The 14,829-nt window shown below is 35.1% G+C and overlaps 1 protein-coding gene across 2 annotated transcripts in view; it reads right to left on the bottom strand.

Moving 5' to 3' along the window:
* The window catches only part of LOC137651206 (uncharacterized MFS-type transporter YhjX-like), a 184,715-nt gene that overhangs the window by 29,745 nt on the left and 140,141 nt on the right, over positions 1-14,829 (bottom strand). For both annotated transcript variants that reach the window (XM_068384393.1, XM_068384383.1), the window contains exon 6: positions 3,972-4,044. In XM_068384393.1, coding sequence (XP_068240494.1) covers positions 3,972-4,044 — 73 coding nt within the window. The remainder of the gene's footprint in view (positions 1-3,971; positions 4,045-14,829) is intronic.

Below are 14,829 nucleotides of genomic sequence, written 5' to 3'. Positions count from 1 at the left end.
GGTGTATTCTGTTCATCAACCTCAGGAATGCGGTTTCTCCTACTGGACCCATGTGTTTGATCATGGTGTAGGGGATTCTGTCTGCCCCTGGAGCAGTGTCTTTCCTGACATGTGTACTGCCCTCAATTCCTCAATTGTGTATGGGGTGTCTGTGTCATCTTGTAGCTGACAGGCTGTGTTAATCTCCTCTCACCTGGCTGGCGCCAGTTGCTCTTGTAGCATTCTGGTTTCAGGGGAGAGATTAGATGATAGTGTTCTGTTTGCAAAGGCTGTTGCAATTCTTTCTGCCTCCTCTTGTGGGTGTGGGTGTGTTGCAACTGGTGTCTTCTTTTTTCCGGCTACTCTGTGTAGCCATTTCCATAGCTCTGTTAGGGTTGTATACTGTGACAAGTTTGTGCACCATTCCATCCATTTTACTATTCTTATTTCATGGATTCTTTGTTGTATTTCATTTTTAACTGTTTGCAATTCTCTATTTTCTACTGTGGATCTTCTTCTGTAGACTTTAGTGACCCTATTTAGCCGTGTTTTAAGTCTCCTTACTTCAGGGCAGTAGTACCAGGAGTCCCTGTATGCATAATTTCCTCTTGCTGCCTTCAGGGGCATTGCTTTATTAGCTGTGTTGTGAAACGCATCAACTAGGTCTTTCTCTAGTTGATCTATGTCCTCTGGAAGATTGTGGCTTACTGCCCATTCCACTATGGCTAGTTGAAAGCAGACCCAATCTTCTAGGTCTTGATTCCATCTTGGTGGAGGATCAGGGTTGAGTGCACTCGCCATCTGGTTAGGTGTCTTCTTGTTGTTGTGGCAAAAGTCAGATCTAGTCTGCCTCCTCTTAAGTGTGTAGGTTGCCCTGTGTTTAGAAGGGCGACTCCTTCAAATTCCTCCAGGGCAAAGGCTATGTGTTCCCCTGAAGGGTTTGTCATTGCAGGGGATGATAATATGGGATGGTGTGCATTAAGATCCCCACATATAAGTGTTGGTGTTCTTTCTGCATGAGCAAAGAGTTGTGTCAGTTGCAGCTCTCCAGTATATGTTCTATATATCTACCAAAAAGGGTAATTTTTGGTGACCAGTAAATTCTTGTTTTGACTTTCAATACAATTTCTTTATATCTACAATGGTAGCCTTATTCATATAAATATATAAGCAAAATTATATGTATATATAAAACATATCTATATATATAAATATATACACAGATATATACATAGGCCTACATATACACATACAGGCATTCATATAGACACATGCATAAATATATACATAGACATACATACGTGTACACATACAGGTATACATATACAGACACTTACATAACATAGACTTATATATACATATTTTACACATGATTAACATGTATATATAGTTATGCCCATATAACCTTATTACCATAAATATACAATTACATATATATCAGTACTTATATCTAACATAACAACATATAGTGCCAAAGTACTTTTGTATACTATATGAAATAATTGTACCCATCAGTGAATGGTAGTTTAGGTCTAAATATTAATTTCACAGTAAAGTTTATTATTCACAGTACATTCAGTTCTACATTAAGTGGTTAACTTTTCTTATATAGCTTGCAAATCTCTTTACATATAAAGACGTAAAGTTTATACATTTCATGTCCAATATTCAAGTTGTTTTCAAAGTTTTTTTTTTATGAAACTAGACTCTATGATGTTTCTTTCCCATAAGTTATTTGAATGAACCAATTTCTTTGCACATGACCAATAATTAAAAACAGCCTTAATAAAGAATTATCCTGACATTACCAAGGGATATGTATATCGTATTCCATGCAATTCATGTGAAAAATTCTATATTGGTCAAACTGGTAAAGCTCTAGAAAAGAGAATTAAACAACATAAAAAAGGTGTCAGATATGCTCAAGAGAATAATGCAATCTTTGCCCACGTTAGAGATAAAAATCACACTATTGATTGGTCATGTGCAAAGATATTGGTTCATTCAAATAACTTATTGGAAAGAAACCTTTGAAAACAACTTGAATATTTGACATGGAATGTATAAACTCGACGCCTTTATATGTAAAGAGATTTGCAAGCTATATAAAAAACTTTAACCCCTTAATGTAGAACTGAATGTACTGTGGTTAATTAACATTACTGTGAAATCAATATTAGACCTAAACTACCATTCACTGATGGGTACAATTATTTCATATAGTATACATAAGTACTTTGGCAATATATATTGTTATGTTAGATATAAATACTGATATATATGTAATTGTATATTTATGTTAATAAGGTTATATGTGCATAACTATATATACATGTTATGTTAATCAATTGTAAAACATGTACATACAAGTCTATGTAAGTGTATGTGTACACGTATGTATATGTCTATGTATATATTTATGCATGTGTCTGTATATGAACGCCTGTATGTGTATACGTATGTATATGTCTAAGTATTTATCTATATGTATAGATATGTTTTACATATACATATCATTTTGCTTATATAGTTATATGGATAAGGCTACCATTATTGATATAAAGAAATTATATTGAAAGTCAAAACAAGGATTTACCGGTTACCAGAAATGATCCTTTTGGCAGGTGTCTAATGAGGTTTGATCTCCGCCCAGGAAACACCTAATACCAGCGCAGGTAGCTGGTATGGGAACGCCATTGTTCTTCTATAAGCCTCTATATGTATGTTCGTACGTTTACTGTACTTATAAAATGTAAAGAAACCTCGTTCAATAAATCAGTCCTCTGAAGAAGTATCTCGAAACTAGTCAGGACTTAATCTTATATTTCATATTTTCAGTTTACCTGTGGTTCTTTTCCATATACTGTATATATATATATGTATATTGGGATTGAACCAAAGTATTTTCATATATAAGGCAAAGGTTTCTATCAATCATGCCACCAGAGGCTCTAAGAGAAGTCAGAACCTGCATTTCAGGATTTACCTGGTGAAAACATTATCTTCTATACCACCGAATTTTAACCAAATACCTCACCCACCAGGTGACCCAACTGATAGCTTTAATTCAAATTAGCCCCTAATAAGTCAATATATGATAAGAAGCAGCACAAAATTGTGTTCAAGTAATTATAAATTTCTACCTCACATTGTGATCGAACCCTAGTCACTTTAAATGAAAGGCAAGGCCACTGTCAGTCATGGCACCAGATTCTTTAAAAAGTAGGAGTGTCAACTACATTTCTTGATTTACCTGGTGAGACCACTGTCTTACATAACTTCGAATTTAATCAACTTCCAACCCATTGGGTGACCTAATCGATAGCCTTTAATTTGAATTTTCCACAATGAGTCAATATATTTTGAAAATCAACAAGAAATCGTATTCCACAAGAAATAAATTTCAAATTTACATTAGGATCAATCCCTAGTCCTGAAATCCTTTTAACACTTAGATTAAATTTCATTTCAGGAGCACGAAAACGTTTATCAAACTAACTTTATACAGCCGCAGATTATTTATACATGCATCAAGGCTATGCAACACTGTTAAGAAAAACGTATTTTTAATCTGAAATTCTTCGTAAAAATATACTGTATTTTAGTAAAATACATGCGACCGTAATTTTACCCTATTTTGTTATTATCTTTTATGGGTTGGTGATCGTAATACCACGGTAAATGCCTGGCAACGTTTATTCCAGGATTTTTACCGTTTTCTACGGCAAATTCCTGACAGTGAAGGTAATGGTGTGTCCGCTGTAAGAACACAAACCTTTTCAGAGCTAAGCATCACAAAAGTAGAATTTAAACTATGTAGGATCATTATCAATTGTCTTTCTCTCCCTGGGCAGTATAGATGGAATTACATACCATATTACAAGTAACATCATGAATCTGATATTCTAAGTTTTTGTTTAATAGCATTTTCTAGAAAATCCTTGGAAACATCATTTTGGAAACTTGCCAATAGAAAACATGAAAAATCCTACCTATGGCAGAATTGGCTGTTGTGTTTAACTGGGTTTGGCCATCTTCTTCGGGAATCAAACACTTTGCATCGTCCTGAAAAGAATATTTTTCATTTGTGAGACTAAATATCCTTGATGTGAATTTTTGTAAAGTACACATTAATACTTTTTCAAAATGAAAAATAAAAAACTTATCACGATTACTACACTAAAAGTTCAGCTAAATAGTCGGAAACTACTTCTCAGTATTTTCATTAAATTTACCCAACAAAACCCCAAAATCTTTTCGATGAAAATTCATTTAAAGCAAATGTAAACATATAAAACAAATTATTTCTAAATTTGTTTGTCATTACATTTAGAATTTGTTTGGAATTCACACGTTTATGAGCGTTCTCTTTTATATGTTGAATAATGCTTGAATTCTGATTGAATATCAGTAGAGATAATGTGAAGGATACAAAGTGTATACTATAAATATGTAGCTTACAGCTTATACACACCAATTATCCCTAATGTCTTTTACGTCAAGCAATTTCGTATCATAATAAAAAACAAAAGTTTATTTATAAAAGATAACGAAAACAGTGCTTCTTACTTTTTATTACTATGTAGTTAAACGCAATGTAAATGTAAAAAATTATTGTAGTTAATATCTTAATGTTTGGAGTTAGAACAATAAAATTTTGTGACCCTATTTTTGGGAAGGTAATGCATTTTTATCTATTAAAAAGGGCTGTGTAGCCTTCTATTTTTTCAGGAAATTCTGTAATTACTGTTAAAGGAGTGATTAATCAATAAGTTAGTGACCTAACTTATTGACCCCCTTTAAATCTTAACACACTTATCCAGGGGCCATGGAGCACATGAGTCCCTGCATTCTAAAAGCTAGCATCTTGGTCCCCTAATTACAATTCTAAAGCATTATAATTGGTGGTCAAATTGTCAATGAAATAGTTTCTCAACTTGGAAAACATAGTATTTGAACGAGAAAAATTAGAAAAATAAGCTAGATATTTGATAAGCTGGAAGACCCATTTTCGATAGCAGCAAAGACCAACACAGATTTGCGACTGGTATGGTGTTGTGGAAGAAAAGAACAACAGATTTTACATCCATGCAACAATTTTTCTCAATTTTCTCCCACAGCTGATTCAAGATGTTAAATTTGGCTTCAGAAATAGATAATCCACGAGCAGCACCATCCCTACATCCTGAAAAATCAAGGCCATCACCTCTCTGGCAGACCAATGTCTTGACCTTCTTGGGACTTGGAGATCCTTGATGTTTTCCTAGCTTTGGTTGTTCTTTAATCTCTAGCTGAAAGTAATGAACTCACTTTTCATATAAAGTCATAAATCACTGGGAAAAACTATCTACATCAGCCAAAAAATAACACTTAAACTACTTCTGATCAATTCTAAGAAATTATTGGGTACCAACAAGCTGACATTACGAGATCATTGAAAATAACTGCAGGGATATATCATTATCATTATTACTAGTCAAGCTACAATCCTAGTTGGAAAAGCAGGATACTACAAAACAGAGTATCAAACAACAGACCTGTGTCCATTCCAAGACAACCATCTGCAACCAACCACAACCTACAACTCAAGCACACTTTCCAAAGAATAAGAAGAAAAACTACCCAGTCTGAGTCATACATAGGCAGCAAGGATGACTAATAAATACTGGCTGTTCAACATTCTATTACTCTGGTGCTCTTGAATTACCTTGTTGAGTTGATTCTTCTCTCTGGCCTATCCTTGTGGACGTCACTAATATGCCGGGTACCACACAAGAATGTTGTAATGCTTGGATTTGTTTCGAGTAGTGTTTAATAAACACCCTATGCCCAGACCAACCCCTAAAACTCTAGATGTCCTGAAATTGCATATTAGCAAAGAGCGCTAGTGAAAAGGCAATTTTTCTCATCATCGGTTTCAGGGATGGAAACAGGATCAGCTTTTTTAATTAAGAAGGGCATCAAGATATGTAATTGTAATTTCAAAGTTGCTACTGGAAAGAGATTGCTATCTCCTGACTTTACACCTGAGATATAAAATGAATCCCATCTCTCAAGAGGCTTTTTGTTTTTAGCTAGAAAAGGACGCATGGAGTCAGTATTAGAAGACAACCTGAAATTATTTTGAATAAACTCCCAATCCCTCCAAAAAGCCACCAGTTCACTCACTCTTGCTCCTGAAGCTAAAGCTAAATCTGAGTAATGTTGAATCTCCAGTTGGGATGCCTTAATTTTGTTAGTCATTAAGACTGAGCAGCCAGTCCTTGATGTGTCATACTCATGTAAGATATAAATAAAATTTCAAGCAGACTGAACTGTCATTTTGAGTGATTTTCTTTAAAATTTGAATGGGTCATAATTGTATTAATGCATTGAGGCGGTTGTTCTCTTGAATAACAATCTGGTTAATCTAACTGACAGGGGTATCCCTTCTTGTGTGCTTAAATACCGAGCGAAAGACAAACCCTGGTTCAATGTTGATTATAGACGTGTTTATTTGGAAAAGCAGGAGGCCTATCATGTTTGGATGGGTAGCAAATCAAATTTGACTTGGAATGCCTATACTCAGCTAAGAGCTAGAGCTGTGGCTTAAAGAGTTTATGTTTAACACAGAAACACTTTCTCGTACAACCCAAGAACATAAGAGGTGGACTACCCTTAAATCTGAACTCTTTGGTGTAGACTTAACAGTCCCTCTCATACTTAAGCCAAATGGCTCTGAAACTCATTATCCAAAGGAAAAAGTAACCCTTTTGGCTGATGCTTTTTGATAGTGAGAACAGTAATAAGAAACTTAATCTTCCTCGTTCCTGTTTTCCTTCGGTCCTATGAAATTAAAAAACTCTTGATGGACCTTGATGTTTATGGGGGTGTGAACTCAAATGGTATTTTCCTTTGTTTTTTATAGACTGCAGATTTCTTAGCTCCTAAGTTGTCTGTTATTTTCTGTAAGTTAGCAAGAAGAGATTGTTTTTGCACTTGTTGGGGAATTGGTAAAGTTACTACATTAGGTAAATGTGTTTGTGGTAGCTCTAGCCGAGCTGATTGCCACCCAATTTCCATAACACACATTTATATAGTTTCCGAACATCTTTTGGTAAAACGTCTAAATAGGTATGCTGAAGCTAATCATCTGTTCCCTAGTTTGCAATTTGGCCTTTGCAAAGGCCTTGAATCATGTGATACCCTTCTTACAATCTCCAATGCTGTACAAAAATCCCTTAATTGTGGCCAGGAAGTTTGTATGATTAGCTTTGATTTTAGTGCTGCCTTTGACCATGTTAATCATGGGGCCCTTTTTCTAAAACTCAAACAGGTTTGTCTTTTCTTAATATTGATATTGAACTTTCAAATAATAAACTGCAGAGTTGTTGACGTGAACCATAGTGAGTAAAGGAATGTGATATATGGTGTTCCTTAGGATAAGGTTCTTGGCCCATTACTTTTCATTCTATATACACATATGTAGTTTGGCCTAGGAAACAAGCTCGTCGCATATGTAGATAATGCTACTCTCTTTGTCTCATACTCATGTTCTGAATGTAGATCTGGGGTTGCTAAATCCCTTAATACTGATATAGCTAAAATTAGTGCATAGTGATAATTATGGGGCAAGAAGTTGAACTTCAAAGTTGGATTGTAAGTATATAGAGGAAAGTGGCTATCAACATCCGGATCTCTGCATTGATAATATATCTTTAAAATGTTAGGAGGGATTCTTAATAGCAAATTTACTTTTGAGAAACACATTCAGTGAGTTTCTTCTTTAATAGCACTGCAAATTTTTCTTATTGACAAAGTCTTCAAGATTTTCAGTGATCAATATATTCTGAAAAAGTGTTTTAATTATTTAATTTTGCCTTACTTTGAGTATTGGTCTTCTGTCTGGTCTTCAGCTGCTGAATTTCACCTTAATTTGTTGGACAAGAACTTGCTGTCTATTAAATTCCTTATTCCTGATCTACATATTAATCTCGGATAGTGTCGTTCAGTTAATTCTTTGTATATGTTGCGTTAGATTTTTCATAATTCTGTCCATCATTAGCATTCACAGCTTCCCAGACTGGACCACGCTGTATGTAGTACCAGGTATGCAGTTAATTCTAACAGGCATGCCTTCTCCACCATAATGCTCAATACTAAACAGTACTCTAGAAGTTTTATTCCAATTGTAACCAGAAAGTGGAATATCATTAATCAGGTAGTAGGAACATTGGAGCTTCAGAAGTTCAAACTTGCAGTGAATGCGTTTTTTTTTTTTTTATGTTGAACAGGCTGACACTAGTCTGTCTTCATAGTTTATAAATGACAGATCTATTTTTACGTTATTACTGATCTTAAAATATTTTACATCAGTTATTCATCACTTCTTATAAGGCTTATTTATTTTCCTATTTCCTTCTTGCACTGGGTTATTTTCATTGCTGGAGCCCTTGGGCTTATAACATCCTGTTTTTCCCACTAGGGTTGTAGCTTAACTAATAATAATGATGATAATAATAATAATAATAATAATAATAATGATAATAATAATAATAATAATAATAATAATAATAATAATAATAATAATAATATAGTTTTTGGTAACAGTTCTTTAAAAGAAATTAAATTATCCAACCCTGCCAAAAGCTCAAGAACAAGATTCAGATACCAAGAAATCACAGGAATGGGTGGAGATGGTTTCTGCAAAGCAAAAGACTAGATGATCTTATGAAACATGTTTAAGTCAAAACCCACTTCAAAGGGACGCTTGATAGGTTCTGTTAAGATCGACTTATATGACAGCGTAGTTGATGGCTGGAGCTTTCTCTCCTCAAAGAGGTGGACCAAAAAGGAAGTCAAGAAGTGCAGTTATCTGACCAGGAACCGATTGGTATTGTCTTGTGGATGATGACTTCTTGCAGCTCATCAAATAATTCACATTGTGGGTTGAGAATCCTTTCACCAAAATATGGGAGAGAAAATCTAAGCATGAAGGTTCTGGGTTAGAAAGGAGGAGGCAAAAGTAGGCCACCTTCGTATTTTCTGATACAGCTGTGTCGACCAAAGTGGGTGTATTCTTGGTTTTAGACACTGAAGCAGAGGATACTATGGGCTGTTGGGCCAAAGTTGTCTTTAGCACAGCCTTCAAAATCAAGCTCAATTGCCACTGCTTGAGAGTCAACATTTGGAGCTACATAAAGTGGATGTTTGTTTCTATTTCGTAGCAAACAGGTCTATTTGGAGATCTGGAACTCCAAGACCTACTGAAAAGAACTCTGGTCAAGGGTCCATTCCATATGCAGGACTATCTGCCAGGATAGGACGCCCACCACTACGTTGAGTAAACCCGACACATGGAATGGAGAGGGACATGTTCCTTTCCTAAAGGAACTTTGAATGGGGAAGCTCTTCGAGCAGGATGTTCCTTTTTTGAGGTATCAGATTTCCTCCTGTTTGTCTATGAAGATCTTTACATGGGAGTTCCTTCTTGGACCAATTTTCTTCAATGTCAGGAAGACTGCCAACAGTTCTAACACATTCATGTGAAATGCTGGAACCTGAGGGGTGCATTTCTCAAACACAAAGGTCTCTTCTGAATGATCTTGCCAACCCAACCTGATAGTGTCTGTATGAATAATCATGGATAATGGGGGAGGGACCAATGGAACTGACCTGGCCAAGGAATTTGGCATCACCCAAGACATGAGAATTCTCTTGTATCAACTGGGCAATTTAATCCGGTGGTCCCAAAACCCGTTTTCCACACCTATTTGAGGTCTCTCAATCTGTTCTTTAACACTGGATCGACTATCAAAGTAAACTGAAGGATCAAAAGTCTTCTCCAGCTGCTGCCTGGAAGAGAAGTAGTTCTAAACAAACGATCTGATCCTACTTATAATTCTTTGCCGAAATGATATTGTAAGGCTTTCACCATATTCCACTGGAGACCTAACCACTGAAATATCCTTCTCAGAATTAGTCTTGGCTTGGCAAAGTTGACCAGGAAACTTATGTCACAAAAAACCTGCAAAACTTGAAATTTGTATTTGTGTTATAACTCTTGTCTCCGCCCAAATCAGCAAATCATTTAGATCAAGCTATGATCTGAACTCCATGCAGCTACAGGAGTTTAATAACCACTTTTACTAGCTTGATAAACACTCTTGAAGCGACGTTGAGGCCGATTGGCATTGCTTTAAACCTGGACACACTCTTAAGATTAAACCTTTGGTATGGTCGGAAGTTATGGGCATGCAAAAAGGCATCTTTTATATCTATAGTAAAGGTTAAAGACCTAGGTGTTGTAATTGGAGGACGTGTCAGACAATGGTCCTTTTTAATGGATCACAACTAATGTGTTTGTTGCGGAGAAACAGGTTGAGGATCACAAATCTCTCTGGGGAGTCTTTCTTATGTACACTGAATAGTCTGCCCTGGAATTTTAGAAATCTGCACCTTTCTATGACTCCTTTCTTCAGTATCTTGACTACAAAGGAGTCAATTTCTGGGGTCATGGACAGATAAAACTCAGGGCGTGGAGGTTTTGTTATTCAAAACCAACCGACACTCTTTGACAGCATACTCTACACCCACTGAGAAAAGGTCTGTTTCTGAAAACGCTGAAAACGACCCCAAACTGAAGTCCCTCTGTCGAGGAATGCTGTGCTGCCATCTCTTGTATATATTTTCACTCCATGGACTAAAGAAGTTATTTCTTTGTTTATTTGGTTGTCCTTGTTTTTTTCTTCTTTTTTTTTCTTAACATGGAGAGTCCCCTGCATTTCTCTGATCACTACCTGACACCTAGCCATCCGTAACAGTAAGTACTGAAAAGAATCCTTTATATAAATTGTTCTATGTATTAATGTATTATATAATGTCGTGTGTTAAAGTGATTCAGTGTTTATAAGTGTATACTGTATAACTAATGAAGATTGTTTGTGTATTGGAAATGTCATATGTTAACCTGTGAGTGTTTAAAAGTTTATAATGTATAAACAATAAGGTTTGCATTAAGTTTTACTTCATTGTGCATTTTCTGCAGTCAAGGACTTAATTATATTATATCAAGTTATATAGCTGCTACGGGCCAACCAAGGGAAAGGCCCGTGCCAACAACGAGTGTTGGCTTTAATACCCCAACAACAACATATTTAGCTGTAAATGTTTATATTTTGCAGAACTCCTTAGTCCTTGGTCAGTCGTCTTCATTTTTGGTCCTAGACCTTAGACTCTTGGTCATTGGATCTTATTTCATCCTTAGATACTCATGATTCTTCGTCAGATTGTAATCACATGCAGTACTTTTCCTGATCCTGATTATACGTGCAAGATCTTCAATAGACCTTTATATTATAGAAGTTCCTGGTGTTATACATGAAGTTTGTTAATTTTGTATGTTTCAGTTTGTAAATATATTTTAAGTTAATAGAATTTTTCATGTTATACCTTTATATTAGAAATTAAACAAGGAAACTTAAAAATTAACAATCAAATATATTTGTAAAAAGAGTTCATGGAATCTAAAATCTAAAAACCCTAACACGACAATAGGCGCAGTGAGTAGGATTTGTTCATGAATTTAATGTTTTCTGTTTTTTATTTTGTTAATTTTGTACCAGGACTTGATAAGAGAAGTGCCGGACTTGGACCCCAGGTATTTGTTGGTTTCTGGTGGTGGTGGTAGTGTATTACAGCCAAGGTGGACCGTGATTACAGCCAAGGTCATATCTGGACCGTGATTATAGCCAACTCTTCATGTTGGCATGGGCCTTTCCCCTGGTCGGCCCGTAGTGTTGGTTTCTAATGAAGTCTTGTTTATCTTCCCTTTTGATTCTATGGAAGTAAGGTAAGACCTTGAAATTGTTAAAAAGGAGTTTGTTATGGAAATTTATGGCTGGTGGTATGTCGCTGTCCTGTTGTTGACTAAATTTTTTAAAGTTTTGCAATGCGTTTTTTGTATAGAGCGTTAATTAGAGGTTAAGTATCTTGATCATATGCTTAAAATAACTTTTGCATTCTTATTAGTATACGGGCATTAATTAGAGGTTGAGTATCTAATTAAATGCTTAATTTTTGTGTGCATTCTTAAACTTATATAAAGTTGTTTGCGCGAGTTGTTTACAGCAATACATTATGAATTAGTTTTGTGATTCAGTGTTTGGTAACAATGTAACTGCGTTATTCTTATAATGGGCTTGCTTTAAGTGACTTGTACTTAGCAGTCTGTTAAATAATTTATGTGTGGGTAAAAGTTTAACTTCGCATTCAATAGGTAGTGTTTGCATTTTCCAATGTTTGATTACTCACGTAGTGTAATTTTCTAGTCGTCGTTCACTTGTTTTCAAGGGAATGTAACTTGGATGTATTTTGTACGTTTATTTATCGTGAAATGATTTTCAATTTTCATTATGGATGTTAAACCGTTAATTGACAGGGCAATTAAACAAGGCCTTACTGGTACTCAAATTGATGAATTTGTACAGAGACAGTTAAAGCTTCCGATAGAATATGACGAGATCCGAAAGATAGCAGACGAAGAAAGAGAAGAAAGAGTCGCAAAGCGTGAGTTAGATAAACTAGAGAGAGAGAAAGAAAGCAGACGAGGAGAGAAAACATGAATTAGAGGTACTTAAATTTATATCTAGTCCTGATTACACTCCAGATAATAATCCCATTGTTGATCCCTTAAGGTCTTCTTTGCCTAAAATTCCACCATTGGACGAGACCGTAGACGAAATAGACTTGTACATAGATCGCTTTGAGAGATTAGCAAAATTTTACAAACGGAAAGAAGATTATTCATTGTTATTGGGAACTCTATTGCACGGTACAACTTTGAAAATTTATTGTAGCTTGGCCAGCGATATTGTCAATAACTTTGTTTCACTTAAGAAAGCTCTATTTAAAGCTTTTCACATAAAATATAATGTATATCGAAGAAAGTTTAGAGATTCTATCATTGATACTGACGAAAGTTTTGTACAGTTCAATTGTAAATTGGGAAAATATTTTGATAAGTGGTTGGAACTAGCAAATGTAGAGAAAAATTATGAATCTGTTAGAGATTTTATGATTTTTTATCAAATGTTATCTAGTTGTTCTCATGATCTTCGTTCATTTTTGCTAGACAATCATTTCAGAATTCATGTCAACTTGCTGAGAGTGCAGATAGATATCTAGTTGCTCATGGTATGAAGAAATGCCGTAAGAGTAATGATAAAATTCACTCTAAACCTCATGCTAAACCCCTTGCTGGTAAAATTTCAAATTCTTTCAAAGTTTCGAATTTGGTAACTAAATCTGATTCTAATGTTAAATGTCATCATTGTGGTGAAGTTGATCATATTCGTCCTAATTGCCCTGTGTACAAATTAAATAAAAAATCTGATATAGTGCCTAAAATAGGTGTAGTACTTGGCCGTGAAGAAAAATTGCATAATTGTGTAACTGATACCGATGGAAAGTTTTTTGATCAGTCAGTTGAGATAGCTTTTGATACTGGGTGCAATACCGTTGTTGTTAGAGATACCTTAGTACCTTTAAATTACCCTCGTGGCAGAAAAGTGAAAGTTTATGACTATCTTGGTAGACCTTTGTACCTAAATACAGTGCATACAATTGCTGAGTCTAAATTCTTTTCTGGTAAAGTTAAAGTTGTTGTTGCCCCCATATGTTGCGCAGATGTCATTATTGGTCTTATACCTGGACTTAAACATAATGTTGATGTAGGTTTAAGTTTAATTCACGGTGATGTGTTTGCTTCTGATCGTAACATTAACGTTAATGTTGTAACGCGAGCAAAAGCTAAGAGTTAAGTAAAGGAACGTCCTATGTCTAGTAATCTTGAATCTTTGGATAAGGAATATGGTCTTAATTCTGATGAATTTAGTAAGTATCAAAATGAATGTCCTTCACTTGCTAGTATCCGTAAGTTGCTTGATAACGAAGAAAGTGTAACCTTGAAATGTCGGACAGTAAAGTATGTAAATATTGGAGATTTAATATATTGTAAGTGCATTGAAAGTAGTAAACCTGAAGATGTGGGAAAATTACAGTTAGTTGTGCCAGTTCAGTACCGTAATATAATCATGAAGTTAGCAAATGAATCTTTGTTGCCGGGACACTTTTCATCTCGTAAGACTATAGATAAGATCATGCAGAAATTCTATTGGCCGAGGGCAAGCTTAGATATACATAGATTTTGTAAATCTTGTCATTCGTGTCCAAAGTTCAGCAGTAGACCAAAGAAAGTACCTTTAGTGCCAATGCCCATTGTGAATGAACCTCCTTCACGTATTGCTATTGATCTAATTGGTCCTATCACTCTTCCTACTAAGAAAGGTCATAAGTATATTCTTACGGTGATAGATATGGCTACTCGATATCCCGAAGCAGTTGCTTTACGCAATATTGATACAGTTTCTGTAGCTGAGGCATTAATGGAGATATTTTGTGAAGTTGGTATACCCAAAGAAATCCTTAGTGATCGTGGCACTCAATTCAAGTCTGATCTTATGTCTGAAATGAATAAATTATTATGCATCAAAGCCATTTATATAAGTCCTTATCATACATCTTGTAACGGAATGGTTGAACGTATGAATGGAACTTTGAAAAATATGCTCAAGAAAATGTGTATTGATAATCCGAATCAATGGGATAAATATATTAATGTTGCCTTATTTGCATATCGTGAAATTCCAGATGATAATTTAAAGTTAAGTCCTTTTGAATTGCTGAACGGTCGAAATGTAAGAGGTCCTTTATATATTTTGCATGAATTGGTATCTAATAACAGTATTGATGGAGAATTAACTACTAGTTATCAGTACATAATTAACCTTAGAGATAAATTGCAGGGCATGG

The sequence above is a fragment of the Palaemon carinicauda genome, chromosome 1 (genome assembly GCF_036898095.1).
Source record: "Palaemon carinicauda isolate YSFRI2023 chromosome 1, ASM3689809v2, whole genome shotgun sequence".
Classification (NCBI taxonomy): Eukaryota; Metazoa; Arthropoda; class Malacostraca; order Decapoda; family Palaemonidae; genus Palaemon; species Palaemon carinicauda.
This window is presented reverse-complemented; position numbering and strand designations above follow the sequence as displayed.